General features: G+C 39.9%; 1 protein-coding gene across 1 annotated transcript; it reads left to right on the forward strand.

The window, feature by feature from the left end:
- Nucleotides 1–2631: 2631 nt before the first annotated feature.
- frg1 (FSHD region gene 1) lies at nucleotides 2632–14262 on the forward strand. The gene is made up of 9 exons (XM_079554173.1): nucleotides 2632–2784; nucleotides 3187–3254; nucleotides 3341–3463; nucleotides 6502–6559; nucleotides 6770–6884; nucleotides 8354–8458; nucleotides 9319–9410; nucleotides 12777–12887; nucleotides 14120–14262. Exons 1-9 carry the CDS (start codon nucleotides 2726–2728, stop codon nucleotides 14154–14156), a joined length of 768 nt encoding a protein of 255 aa, XP_079410299.1. The 5' UTR covers nucleotides 2632–2725; the 3' UTR covers nucleotides 14157–14262.
- The last annotated feature ends 464 nt before the right edge of the window (nucleotides 14263–14726 follow it).

Below are 14726 nucleotides of genomic sequence, written 5' to 3' on the forward strand. Positions count from 1 at the left end.
TTTACCCAAAATCTAAAAAAAAAAAAAAAAAAGAGAGAGAGAGAGACAAAATGAGGATGAAAAAAGCCACAAAAGGGCACCAAAAAGTGACCAAAAAACAATGAAAAAATGGGAAAAAGATTAGTTCAGATGAGTTTTGTAGGTCTTAGCTTTCAAATGAGGCCTAACCTCTTCGATTTGGGTCAGGCTGAACTGGAGAAAATGCACTTGGTTAAGGCGGGTGTGTTTAATCTGTGTAAATCTATGGGCTTTCTTTTGCGGCAAACGCCTATCGTCAATGTGGTAGCATTTGTGGTAATAGTAGAAATAGTAGGAGGAGAAGTAGTAAAATACGAAACAATATATTCACATGATTAATGCGAGGGATGTTTAAAATCAAAGTGGCTGAAGGCATACAAAAGGATCGTCATTTGTCTTGGGACACAAATGGAGTATACCTTAGAACCTTTGCAGTTATGGAAAACTCCTAGATGACTGAGAACGTACACACAAACATCATCACCTAAAAGTTGTGTTTTCATGTTGAATTCTAAAATACGACATTCTGAACAAGAGTGAAATCAAGTCTATGGGAAAGCCACTTTGGATTACCGACCCTTACTGTAGGTATAGGCGGTCTGCCTGCACAGCTCTTCCACCAGGTACTTGTCACATTATTTCTTTGCACTTCTTTCCCCAGACTTAACGTCTTAGCTGCTCCGCTCGCTCAGTGCAACTTATGACTGTCTAATCCCATCAACAATAGAGCTTTCTGTCGGAGTACCGCTGCTCTGACGAATGACGGGAAGTACAAGTGGGACTTTATGAAATGTTGATTCATGACTTGTGCTTAAGTTTACCGACAAACTTTTTAGACTAAATTAATCTCCTAACATATAAGTCTCTCCCCACTGGGACCATGCGCAGAGAACAAGTGTTTCCTGGTCAGAATTTAGACAGGTATTAGTTGTATTCCTGTCGAGTAAGCTCTAATGCAGTACCTCTGTCTCCTCGTAATGTATGCTACTCCCTGACGCTGGCCACAAATGATTTATACTCTGCTGTCACAGGCCTGTGATTGGTCCATTGCTATTTAATGAGACGACATCAGCTAAACAGTGAAGTAAGGACACCGTGCAGTCATCCGACGTAGGAGAATATTTTGTTCTCAGGCCCGACCCAAAAATAACATGGAACTATGTGTTAGAATTTCAGCCCATCAAGGCTGCATTATCTTTGATTATATGGGGGCACTGGAGGTAATTAGGGTCAAGGCCTTGTTAAAGTTTCCCCCACGTTTTAACCCCTTGTTCTACCCCTGGGTGCCATGCATGGACTGTAGAATAAGTGAGGGCGGCTTACCCTACACAAAGTCAAAAATGAAAGGAAAAAATAGGTGTTCCAGGTGTTAAGACAAACATGTGGAAGTAGGAATAACAAGCCTGTGTTCAATAGTGACTTAAAGAGGGGAAACAAGTTACTGTCTCCTTCATCAAGTCACAACCCCTAAAATGTTTTTTTTGTTTATTTGTTTGGCAGAGTGCATGTTAATGAACATACATGGAGCTCATGCATGTAAACACTCCACGCCAGAGTGTAGCCTTGGACTAATTTCCATCCGTCGTCCCCCACTCCCTGGCCTATTGTCAGTGTTACAAAAGTTTCTTTTTTCAGTAAGGCATATACCATATTACTCACACAAAATACGGTAATATATTAGTCATTACAAGTTAAAGGGACTGTACGGAGTTGAAAAATGTTAAAATCAAGTATTTTTCTCCCCCTACATGTTCCAGCAATGTCCTTATGTGTAGAATGAACCCAAACCTGTTCACCACAACTGCCTCTAAAATCCTGCACTGTCACTCAAAAAGGTGTCAATTCGGGTCGAAGTGCTGTCATGCACGAGCTTAATATAGAAGCTGCAGTTGCACATATGACCTGAGGTGGCAATAGTGAGTATAAATGACCAACTTGCATCTAGACCCTTTAAGTCACCCGAGTTATAAGTGGATTTAAATATTTGAACAAAAAGATGGCAAACTCTGCCCCCAAAAAATGCAGCACCAAATCATGTGTAGCTAACATCGTCACAACACAAGAGAATAAGGAAAGCGAAGGAAAAGGAAATTGTTGAATGAACTTTTTCTCTGTGGCATTGTTACTCTCTTTTCTGTTTATATTTTGCCAAAAGTAACTCAGAAGTAACTCAAAGTGCAACTAAGCTGCATTTTTTTTTAACATGTATGTAATACATATTACATTTTTAAAACTGTAGCTACTAATATAGAATATATTACAATTTTAGAGCAACTTGCCTAACACTGCCTATTGTACATGTTTTTATGGGTGGGGAAACCTTATTTTTTTTACAGTCTATGATTTTTTAACTCAAAGTAGAATAATAGATTATTGCAAAATTGTTCAAAGCGAAAGCTCTTATCAGGAGATGTCATGTTTCACTTCTAGGCTACAAATTTCGCATCAGCTAAATTTATGTTTATCTATTTTGTTCATTAATTTGCATCTTTGAGTAATTCATTATAATTCTCATGAGGCAAAGTTTTATGCTTAATTGGGCTGTAGGCCTACGTCGTGTTCTAGCTTTTTTGCAGTAATATTTTTTTTTTGGGTCCTGTTTTTGCAAAGACGCGATATTTGTATTACTGCATTTTGTCCCATCGCGCTTCCCGTACTCACACCTGCTGTAGGCAAAATATTTACGTCGAGCTAGCGCGTTTTTAAAATGGATGATTATACTCGTGTGAAATCCACCAAGCTTGTTTTAAAAGGACAGGGCAAGGGGTGAGTTATTCTATCACACGTTAAATGAAACACGCGCCTTTGTTGACGTTTGTGAACGCAATGCTAACCTCAGTGGCTAACTAGCTTGTTATGGTAGCTAACAATGTTTCTTGTTTGTTTTTCTTCCTTCTTGGCAATTTATTTCGTCCAGCTCCTTCATAAACACGCGTTTTAACAGCAGTTACGTGCCTCGGTTGATTCATGTTTAGAATATGACTCATGAATGGATTTAAAACGCATTAACAATGTTTTGATTGTTAGCTATGAACACATGCGTCAAAGTTCTTTGATTGCACATTTCCCTGGATATTTATAACCCCTGAGTGTTCTTGAGAGCTGATGTACAAGTGAACTTCTCCATTGTGAGATCAATAAAGCTCTATCTCATCTTTATTTTCATAGAAAGAAGAGGAAGCACAAGGATAAGAAGAAAAAGGGAGAAGATGGCGAAGACAAACCTGATATCGTTGGTATGTTTAGTTTAGTGACTTGCATAATGAAGGCGGGCCAGCTGATCCATTCATAACAATTTTATAACTACTCTCCTGTTGTTTAGGGGGCTGGTGGACGGTCAAGAGATTTGGGGAAATCACTGGGACAGTTGCTATTGAGATGCAGAATAATTCTTATGTTCACGCACTGGACACTGGACTTTTCACACTTGGGGCTCCACACCAAGGTAAGAAGGAGAAAAATAAATATCTTTTGGCGTGTTTTGCTACTTTATTGGTGGTTGGTTTAACATGACCCCCACCTGGAACCGCCACCTTAACGTGGTGGAGGGGTTTGAGCGCCCGAATGATCCTTAGAGCTATGTTGTCTGGGGCTTCATGCCCCGGTATAGTCTCCCATGGCAAACTTGTCCTAGGTGGCGGGTCAGAAAAAGAGCGGTTCAGAAGCCTCTTATGAGAGACCAACAGGCCCGGTTAATAATGAGGCCGTCCTTCAATGGACCCACCACCTGCAGGAGGAGCCAAAGGGGCTGGTGCAATGTGATTTGGGCAGCTGCCCCCACAACCCGGCAACAGAAAAGTGGAAGAAAATGGACGGACGGATGGATGGATTGTTTAACATGACACAAGAACATATAAGTATAAATCAGTGGTCAGTTTATCCATATACAGACTTTTAATTAGATCGAACAACACACCAGTCTGTTAAAGAGACAACCACGTAGAACAGTGGTGTCCAACCAGCCAAGGACCATTCCTCTGGTCCTTGGCCCCAGTCATAAGTAATATTATTTTAGCAAATTAAAGAAAAAAAATTACATAACAAGAAAGGACTACAGGTGCAGAAAGCACCATTTGTTTGAAATAAATGATACATTTTCAGTGTTTGTATATTTTTGCATCAAAATAGTGATGTTTTGTTTGTTTATTTGAGCAACAGATGCATACAAGTATAGTATACGTGTAACATACAGAATTCTTCACAACATTTTATACACAAATGGGGGAAATGAAGGGAAATAATGTTAAAAACCTCTGAGCACATTTCCTCAAATTTGTCTTTACCCAAATCTAAAAGCTTCTCGACTGGAGCTTACAGCATGTAGGCCAGTGTGACACCTGGATCACAACTGAGCGTTATGTTGTCGCTGGATCTTTGTAGTTGTGTGTTTTAATGTGTTATTGTTGCCTTTCTGACATGTTTTTGTCACCCTTTTTTGGCTGTTTCATCCCTTTTTAATCGTGTGTTTGTCGCTCTTTTGTTGCTTTTTTTGTCACTTTTTTTGTCACTTTTATGTTGCATTTTCATCTTCGTTTTTGACGTTATTTTGACGATTTGGGTAAAGCCAAACTGGAGAAACTGTGCTTGGTTCAGGTGGGGGTTAAGAGGTTAAAGGTACACAGTAAAATGTAGTCAAATGACAGTGTTAGATTACATTATATTGACCCGTCGCTGGTGGGACGGTCACACGGGGCCGTGCGCTGGGCCCATTGGCTCAGAAATAAAAATTGGGACGACCTATAGAGCTCTTTTTTGCACGGAAGACATTGATATATCTTCCAAATGGCGATGACACGCCACGAGATTAACCCTTTCTGACGTAATCAGGTGCTCCGATGACTCCCAACCCAGAACCCGTTACAGCGATTTCGCTTTGTATTATAAGATGTATGAATGTGTTGACCTGATCTTTGAAGATGAATAGCTCTTTATTATGCTGCAGAAAATCGTGTCTCTTTATCTGAAAAATAACAAGATGAATTATTATTCCTATAATGCCAAAAGTGCAAAAGTCACGAGACTGAATGGCTGTTGAAGTTGTTCTTTGAATAATTTGTAAGTAAAAGGTACAGGTTTGAGTTGAGAATAAGGACAGTAAACCCTCTTTGCCTCTTTGCCTACATAGAGAAAAGAGAGAAAACGTTTTAATTCAGTCCACGTTTGGTTAGAGGCAGTGGAAATGTCTGGGAGATTGAAACATCCCAATTCCCTCAGTGCGCCCCTATCCGCTGCATGCTCATAAGCCTATTTCTAGTGCATGAAAGCACTGTGAGTTGGCAGTATAGTGAAGGGGAGATTAGTGATTCTCAGCACTTTCCTGAGCTTTTTTCTGGCACCATGTTAGAGACGCAACCTTTTCCTGGTCACCTGTAGGTCAGAGAGAGCACACTCAGGTCTCTCAAGTCTTCTCAGCGGGTCACAATATGGCATTTTCCACAGATTTATAGCCTTTTCAAATGTGAAAAGGAATCCTGTTGTAGTGTTTTGTGCAGCAGTTTTATAAATGTTAAGATCCGAAAATCATTTCAGTAATGTAGTGACTGACTTGATTAAGCAAAAGAACAAAAGCCTGTTTTTTGTTGTTGCTATTTTGGTATCAATTCTGCATGAATTTAGTTGCAATGTAGCAAATTGCAAAGACAGCAATTATTCTGAATATTGTCCTCAGCAAACAACAAAATAAGTCCTCTCCATGGGGTCATTTACTTTATGCCTTTGGGACCCACTTTCAACAAACCATGACATGGTGCGAACGAAAAAATGAAATAAAATCTACTTTTATAGAAACAGTTTTTGACGTTTCTTTATATTACGTATCAAAATAGTCCAAAATTCTGGTCATAATAATAATAATAATGCATTTGTTTTATATAGCGCTTTTCTGGACACTCCAAGACGCTTCACATTGCACTATTCGTTCACTCCATACTCAGTGGTGGTAAGCTACTATTGTAGCCACAGCTGCCCTGGGGTAGTCTGATGGAAGCGAGACAACCAGTCTGCGCCATCGGCCCCTCAACCACCACCACCAACCACTCACTCACACACTACGTTCGCTAGGCTTCCTGGTGTTACCAAAAGGTCTCCCATCCAAGTATCGACCAGGCCCTTCCCTGCTTAGCTTCCAAGGTCTGACAGGATTGGCCAGAGCAAAGGCGGCCACACAAGACATGGGTGTTGATCTTTAGGCCAACTAACTACTGTTTGTTTATTTGTGTATACATTATTTATTGGTGTTCAAGGTGATAACCCGAGAAAGCAGAATGAGCCCATGCTCCAGGTTGCCAGATACTATGGCTAAACCATAGAAATAAACATAAAGGGATTTTCTTCTATTTCCACAATCTCAAATAAATATAAATTCTAAGTTGTATTATTCTGAGATCTTATTTGAAACCCAGCAATAGAGATAAAGGGAAAAAAATCCCTGACTATGTTCTGCTGTTTGAATATAAATGAATAAATGTTGTTTTGATGTTTCAGATGATGAAGGGCCTGATCCTCCAGAGCAGTTTACCGCCATTAAACTCTCTGACACAAGGTGAGACGCTCCACATTTCAAACCCGCTCCCACAAATCACCTCCCACCATTTCCTACGTCACCACATCATTTATATTGTGCGGCAGACAAGTCAACATAATGTAGATTCAGCTCCTCTCTTTATCACGTTACTCGCGATCTGTCCTAAAGATGAATATGTCGCGTTTACTGTTGTGCCCAATGAGTAATGAGTACATTTTCATGTTGCAGGGTCGCTCTAAAGTCGGGGTATGGGAAGTATTTGGGGATCACCTCGGAGGGTTTGGTGGTGGGACGCTCTGACGCCATCGGGGCCAGAGAACAGTGGGAGCCGGTGTTTCAGGAGGTGAGTACAAAAAAAGCATTTTGAACTGTAGATAATGGCTAAATGTTGTAATGCTGTATGCTCAGAACAGCGGTGCCAAAGTCATTCTGGCTCATTGGCTGAAATTCTATTGTCTGGGCGAGTTGTGGGCCCAACATCGTAAACCACAAAATAACAACATTTAAAGTGAGAGTGATCGAAAGGAGAGAAGAGAGAGAGTGAAATTTCCCTTCTGATTGGACTTGACAGGCTGGTTCAAAGGAAAGCTCCTCTCATTGGTCAAAGTGATGGCACCGGGAATTAATCATTCTCACATCAAACATTTAAACTTGCTGTTGCTTGTTTCAAATTTTGCACTCCTCCTTTATCCACAATATACTGCAAAAGTTCATCTGTAATGCAAAAAAACGTATCCAAAACATATTCAACTGCTGTTTGAGCTGAAATTGTACATTAAAGGCACACTGCGTAACATTTTGGACTCGGCGATACTGGTGCCATCCGTAGGCTACAAAACATGCTCCCAATGACCAGCTCAACTTAGAAAATACTGTTATTGCAGTGGGTAATCAAAGAATGGATTTACATGAGGACCTAAACTATTGAAATCTCAAATTCTTCAGACTTTAGTCACATCTCCATGGAGACGAGCTGGAGACGTACCCACTCCAATTTTTCAGTAATAAACATGTCATGTTTGCTTGCAATAGATACAGACGGCATCTCTGGAATCGCCCATATATGGTCATTTTTGAAAACAGTTTAGGGGGAAAACAATTTTGAAAAAATGTAAACTTTCTCTAATCTAGTTTTCTGCTAAAAAAAGACACAAACATGGGGAGGAGCAAAGTGGTTCAACAACCCATAAATACATGAATAACAGCGAATGTTAACTTGATGCTACATGTTAGCATCGGGCTAATGCTAACGTTAGCTAGTGCGAGCTACAACTTCCGTTTTTTCACTTCTATTGTACAATCTGCTGAAAATATCCATATGGGCCCGATTTACACTTGACTTTATTTATATGTGATAAAAAAAATCATATTCCACCAGAAAAAGGTTAAAAAGAGTGGAAAATTGTGTTTCTCTAAAGATTCTATTTTCCCCCTCCGCGAAGCCACGCCCCCTTCTATGACGAGATGCCGTCTGTATCTATTCTGCTGTTTTGCAAAGTGACGTTTTTATTTTAACGTAACAATTATAATGTTTGATTTGCTCTTCATTTTGGGGTTAGGAAGGATAATGCCACTGATTTTTGTATAATCTTTAGTGTAAACTATCACATAAATGAGTGAAATATCAAAACGACACTTTAAATACATGTTAAAACTTGATTTTGAATGTTTTGGTGGCCTGAAGTCGTATAAGAAGGCTTAACTTTTTTTACTGTGAGGTTCACGGGTTGTTTGTGTTTCAATTTTCAGGGTTTTGCCGAAAAAGTTTGTGAACCCCTGCTCTTAACTGGAGCCTATATTTTTTCTTCTAAGGGTAAAATGGCGCTCATGGCTGCAAATAGCAGCTTCATCTCCTACAGCGACAGCGGAGACATCGAGGCCAAGAACAAGACAGCCGGCGAAGAGGAGATGGTGAAGGTGATGTGTAAATACTGTTTCGCCACAAGGTCAAATGTTTGATCTTCTTTACTTAAAGGAATAGGCCACCGTTTTTACATACTAAGATATGTTCTTACCTCACTTTAGTCGAGTTAATATATCCCCGTCTGGTCTTTGTCCGCGCGCTCTGTCACGCAAACGGAGCACATACGCAGCCTCTCCCACATGTCACATAGCTCCGAAAAAGCTCACGATAGAAGCTACCAAGCTCTTCCACGTGTTCCCTATTTAAATAAAGTTACGTGAAGTGTTTTCATGCGAAGTATATTTACACAGAAATGTAACATGTCGATTTTATAAGCAAATAAAAAGGGGGACTATATTGTGAGGCGTAATGATACGAGGAGCACAGCGTCCGCGTAGTAACTCCTAAAGACTTCCCCCGCTCACTTCCTTCAATAACCTTTAGGAGTTACTGCGCGGACGTTTTGCTCCTCGTATCATTACGCCTCACAATATAGTCCCCCTTTTTATTTGCTTATAAAATCGACATGCTACATTTCTGGGTAAATATACTTCGCATGAAAACACTTCACGTAACTTTATTTAAATAGGGAACACGTGGAAGAGCTTGGTAGCTTCTATCGTGAGCTTTTTCGGAGCTATGTGACATGTGGGAGAGGCTGCGTATGTGCTCCGTTTGCGTGACAGAGCGCGCGGACAAAGACCAGACGGGGATATATTAACACGTCTAAAGTGAGGTAAGAACATATCTTAGTATGTAAAAACGGTGGCCTATTCCTTTAAGTGGTCTATAACCTCACAGCGGGCCATGCTTTGATTTAATGCACAGCCACTCATGTTGATTTTTTTTCTTGGCCCTCTTGACGGATCAACAGATTCGCACCAACGTGGAGAGAGATGTGAAGCAGAAGGATGACCTGGCGGATGAAGACCGGGGGAATGTCAAGTCCTGTGAGGTCAATTATGTGTATGTATCCAATATCATGTGCTACAAGTGCATGCAGTCCTTCACTCAATGTCAGATTGGTTCAAAATGGTAGAGCAGTAATGGGTTATGGATAGTTGGAGGGCAGGGTGTAGGTCAGTGAGTGTAGTGATACATACGTGGCACAAAACAGCATAAACGTGGCAAGGTTGAGTCTCTACTCTTAAGAAAAAGGGATGTGATCTGCCTTAATTTGAAGTGGCTCTAAAGGGATGAGATGAATAATAATCTCAGGAATTAATAGGATTGGTTGTTGCCGAAGTACGAATATTGTGTAGTTTCCGTCCATACTTAAAGCAGAACTAAGTAACTTTTGCCCCTAGATGTCATGTCGTATTGTGTATTTTTTACTCATTGTCTGTCTTTTCTGTCAGCGTAGTATTTACTCACAAAGGGCGAGAGGGATAATGTACATTTTGCCACGACCCAATTATACAATGGAGATTTTTTTCCTCTCAAACAGTAAATACTGCTAAAGTGGCGCTAGTCCATAGTTAGCGTTGCCCGCTAGCCTGTTAGCTTAAGCCAAATAACAGCATTTTGTAAAATGTTCATCAACAAACCGAAAGCTGTCGACAGAATACAGGCAGGACTAACCTGTCCACCATGTTATAAACCTCAGAAATGTAAGCCAAAAGTGATTTTGTAAACAACTGAGAGCCACAAGGGAGATGGTCTCCATTAGTGTGTATTGGGGCTGCCCAGTCGGAGGCAGGAAAGTTGCAGGTTTCTGGCCAGAGACACCAGTGGGAGATGAAAGACCCCCTAATCATCACGTAACACTTGTATTACCCTCAAAGGGACGACAAAAATAGTGGTAAAAACTTGGTTCTGCTTGATCACTTTTTTAGTTTATTGCTGTGGCAAAAACTAGAGACTTAATATTACCTTTACCATATTTATTTGAATTCTATAAAGGTCATTAGCAACATGCATTTTAGTTTGTAGAGGTAATTTCACTGACAGGACCTCAAAATGGCATGTTTCCAGAAAGGGTCAATGTGTGACGCAAGAGAGTCCCGTTCCCTACAAGTAGCTTTGTGAATTCTGCCACATCTTTGTTCCTAGAGAACTATCAACATCTAAAATACGTATATTATGAAGTTTCTGACAACATATGGAAGTATCACCATGTCTTTCTACTGAACATAAAGCCTCATTATTATTCATAGAAAGTCCACAGAATTGATGCTTGCGTCCTGTCCCAACCTGAGAAAGTGACTTTGAAGCGTCTGACTGACTGCGCTCGGCCTCATTGTGTCATTACTCAGAGCGGTGTCTGTGACAGCTTGGCAGTTACAGTGGAAGCCACGTACGTTTCGACCTTGTCTCTAATAAGCACTTTAAAACACTTAATTTGGACAAACAACAGCACACTCCGGTCTACAAACAATCCATTTCCTCCCCATTTTGAACGCATTCTGCTCCTCTTCACTGAAAGCATCCTGACAGCCAAATACCTCCCTCCAAACCGCAATCACATCAATCTCTGGTGATGTGACGTCCATGACCAAATAAAATCTTTCTAATGTTTTTTTTTATGTGAACGGTACCAACGAATCTCATTTGTGAAAAGTGCAGGATCTTTTTGTTCAAGGTTTTGTGAAATTTCCCGCACATATTACTGAACGCACGCAGTTGCATAAAACTATAGCAGCAACAAGGGTGAGTGCTCTTTGCTTAAAAATGGCTAAGCATAGCAGCTGTAGCCAGTCTTGTCTTGTGTAATCGTCGGCCAAGGTTTTGTGGACTTATCAGGTTGCTTGTCAAGTCTGATTAGTGCAAAGTCTTAAAGATTGTCTTTAATTTGCTGAAAATATGGCTGTAGCTCTAAAATTTGAAGTGTGGAAGCCCAGTTTTTCTGTTCTGAAAAAATGTATATCGTCCTTATTAGGGGTGTGACAATATATCAATTTTGCGATGATGATATTTTGCAGGACGATGCGATACCAATATTTTTATTATTCCGATATCGATACTTTTGATGACGTCTTGCATATTAATGACCGATGTCCTGGATGTTTATGAGGCTCCGGTGCTCCACAGTTTTCACAGTCAATAGAGGCCAGTTGTGATCAAGAATTCAGTCAGAACACTAGAGGGCAGCACTGCACGTTTATGCCCTTCTGATGTTTTTAGAATTGTAATTGAGATTCATTTGTGGTTGATTTATTCCTTTTGAAACAGTACTGTGGTTTCTTGTTTATTTAAAAATGAAGTGATTCCACTGATAGATCAATGACCCATTTTCGGTCAGGGATCGGTCACTTATTAACTGAGAAAAAGGGGAACAATGCACATGAAAAACTAATGTAAATCCTGAATAATATGTTGTATGTTCAAAAAATGTTAAAAATGTAATGTTTCTCTAAAAAAAAAAAAACGCAACTTATCGTAGGCTTTTGCTGTTCATTAGTTATCGATTATCGCAGTATCAACGTATTGTAAGGTTATCACCATGAGTATTGCGTATCGAATCATGAGGCACCCAGAGGTTCCCTCCCCTAGTCCTGATTATATTGCACACATTTTATGTCCAAGAACTTCCAGAGGTCCCGTTTTCTTTTCCTTTGATTCAAAGACACATCTTAAAAGATTCATCCTAAAGATTCAGCTCCCGTTGAACAGCCACGAATCTCATGCCGATCAATCTGGCACTTAAACACAAGATTGATACCAGCCGGCCATAAAGAGCCGCACTACACATTTTAGTTTCCTGCCGCAAGTGCTTTACACCGAGCATCTGCCGCCTATTAAGATCCAAGGCAATACAGTACGTCTGCGCTGGCTGTGCTCTACTATTTGTTTTAGATGAATGCGGAGGGGAAATGGACTCATCACGCTGACATGTTGATAATGGCTGCCCTTGAGCTGCTGCTGTGATGTAGTGTGAAGTGTCTCAAATGCCTTTCAGGATGGAGTGTAGCGCCGGAATCATAAAGCAAGGGCAGAGCGAGGGGAAATCTGTGCTACTGATAGGGAATATGTGTTGTGTGGATATCTGTCTGGAAATCTTGTGTTTTTTTTTCATCAGGAGTCTTTGGAACTGGGATTGAGCAGTAAAAAAGTTAAAGTGTTTAGTACAAATTATAGGTACTTAACTTTTTACTTTACTGTGGAGTGGAGGGCTTTTTGTGTTGTTCATGAATCTTATGAGTAAACACCATATTTGTTTGTTTTAATGTGACAAAAATAAAGTGTAATTGAGAATTCAGATGCTGCATCACAAGGAAAACAATTGTTCAGATTGGAATTGTTGATATTACCCAGCCCTCGTCCATTGTAGTTATTATAGTTGTTATTTATTATTTTTCTTTTCTTTTTTTGCTTTTACGTTGTATATTACAGAAAGAAATTCCAGAGTTTCCAGGATCGCCGGCTCAGGGTGAATGAGGAAGACTCCACAAAGTTAAAGAAAGCCAGAGTGGACGGCAAGTTTCATGAAGCTCTCCTGGACAGGTACAGTAATGCCATTTTTTACTGATACAATGCTGTGAAAAAGTATTTGCCCCTTCCTGATTTCTTACATTTGTTTACATTTACCACACTTAAATGTTTCTGTTCATCAAGACATTCCCGGTGAATACAAGAAGCAATTTGCCAATAATTATCACATTTATTATGGCAAAGACAATAATTTAAAACAAATTCCCCATTGTGCATGAACTGCCCTTTTGAGGTCACACCACAGCATCTCAAATGGATTTAAGCCTGGACTTTGACCTGGCCACTCCAAAACTTTACTTTCTTTTTGAGCCGTTCAGAAGTGGATTTGTTGGTATGTTTGGGCTCCTTGTCCTGCTGCTTGGCCAAAGAGTGCTTGAGCTTGAGGGCTTGAACTGATGGCCGGACGTCCTCCTCCAGGAGCTCCTGTCCAGGTCCTGAAGCGGCAAAGCCCCAGAACGTCGCACTCACCCCCATGTTTGACTTTTGGCATGGCGGTCTTTTTATCAAATTCTTTGTTGTTTTTACGCCCGTTGTAACGAGTCGCAGACATGACAAAAAGTTCAACTTTGGTCTCGTCAGTCCACAGACCATTTCTCTAAAAGTCTTGGGAATCATCCAGATGTTTTTTGGCAAATGAGGGACGAGCTGTTGTGTTCTTTTTTGTCAGCAGTGGTCTCTCCGTGGATGCCGTTTTTGCTCAGTGTCTATTTTATAGTTATAGACTTTGACTGAGTCCAGTGAAGCTGCAGATCTTCAGATGTCCTTCTGTTCTTTGGTGACCTCCTGGATGAGTCGTCGTTGCACTTTTGGACTCATTTGTTGCATTATAGGTTTTCTTCATGAGATTTCGTAGCCTTCTTTATTTGACCTACCAGTCTAAATGTGATATTTTCTTGATTCAACAAACTTGGAGGTAATCAGGCCTTGGAGTGACCAAAGAAACTGAACTCAGCTTTCCAAAAATGTGGTTATTCACAGCTAATAATCATGATCCATGGAGGTTTGGATTTTTCTTTCCCTTCAAAAATGTGATAATCATTTTTGAAATTGCATTTTGTGTTCACCGATAATGTCCTTGTGTCATATAAAAATTGTCTCGATGATCGGAAACATTGAAGTGCGGTAAATGTAAACAAGTATAAAAGAAATATGGAAAGGGGCAAATTCTTTTTCACAGCACTGTACATACTGTTCTTTATGAGTGTTGTTGTTACAATATCATATCTCCATGTGGTGTCTTCCAGGAGAAGCAAAATGAAAGCGGACAGGTACTGCAAGTGAAGCTGGAAGTAATTTGTTTTTATTTTTTATGGAACTTATGTTTTAATAAACAATACTTGGCCAAAATGTGATATCATTTTATATTTGTGACTTCTTTTCTACAGATGACCCATAAAAACTGCTCTTGAATTTTAAACTGTGGCTCTGATTTATTTATTTAAGATGCAAATGGGATTTTGTCTTTGAACTAAGTCACTCCTTCATGGCATAATGTAGAGACGGGGATAATTTGCAATATGTACTTCCTAAGAAACAACGCGTTCTTTTACACAGCAACAGTTCACCAGGGTGTGTTTTTGTAATGTCAATATCTGTAAATGTTTTACAAGACCAACTACTTCACACATAGCTGTTTATACACACTGAATGAGTTGACTACAAGTGATACATATTCAATCATTCATGTCCTTGTTTATGGATCTGTAAAATAAACTTTTGCAAAACAGTCCATAACATAGTCTGGCGAACCTGCCTGCAATGACATACAATTAAAAAAAATAAAGTTGACATTATAATTGAACTATTGATTGATAAATAAGGAAATGTTTCTGCTTCCGCGCGGAACAAACC

The sequence above is a fragment of the Gobius niger genome (assembly GCF_951799975.1).
Source record: "Gobius niger genome assembly, chromosome: 3".
Lineage (NCBI taxonomy): Eukaryota > Metazoa > Chordata > Actinopteri > Gobiiformes > Gobiidae > Gobius > Gobius niger.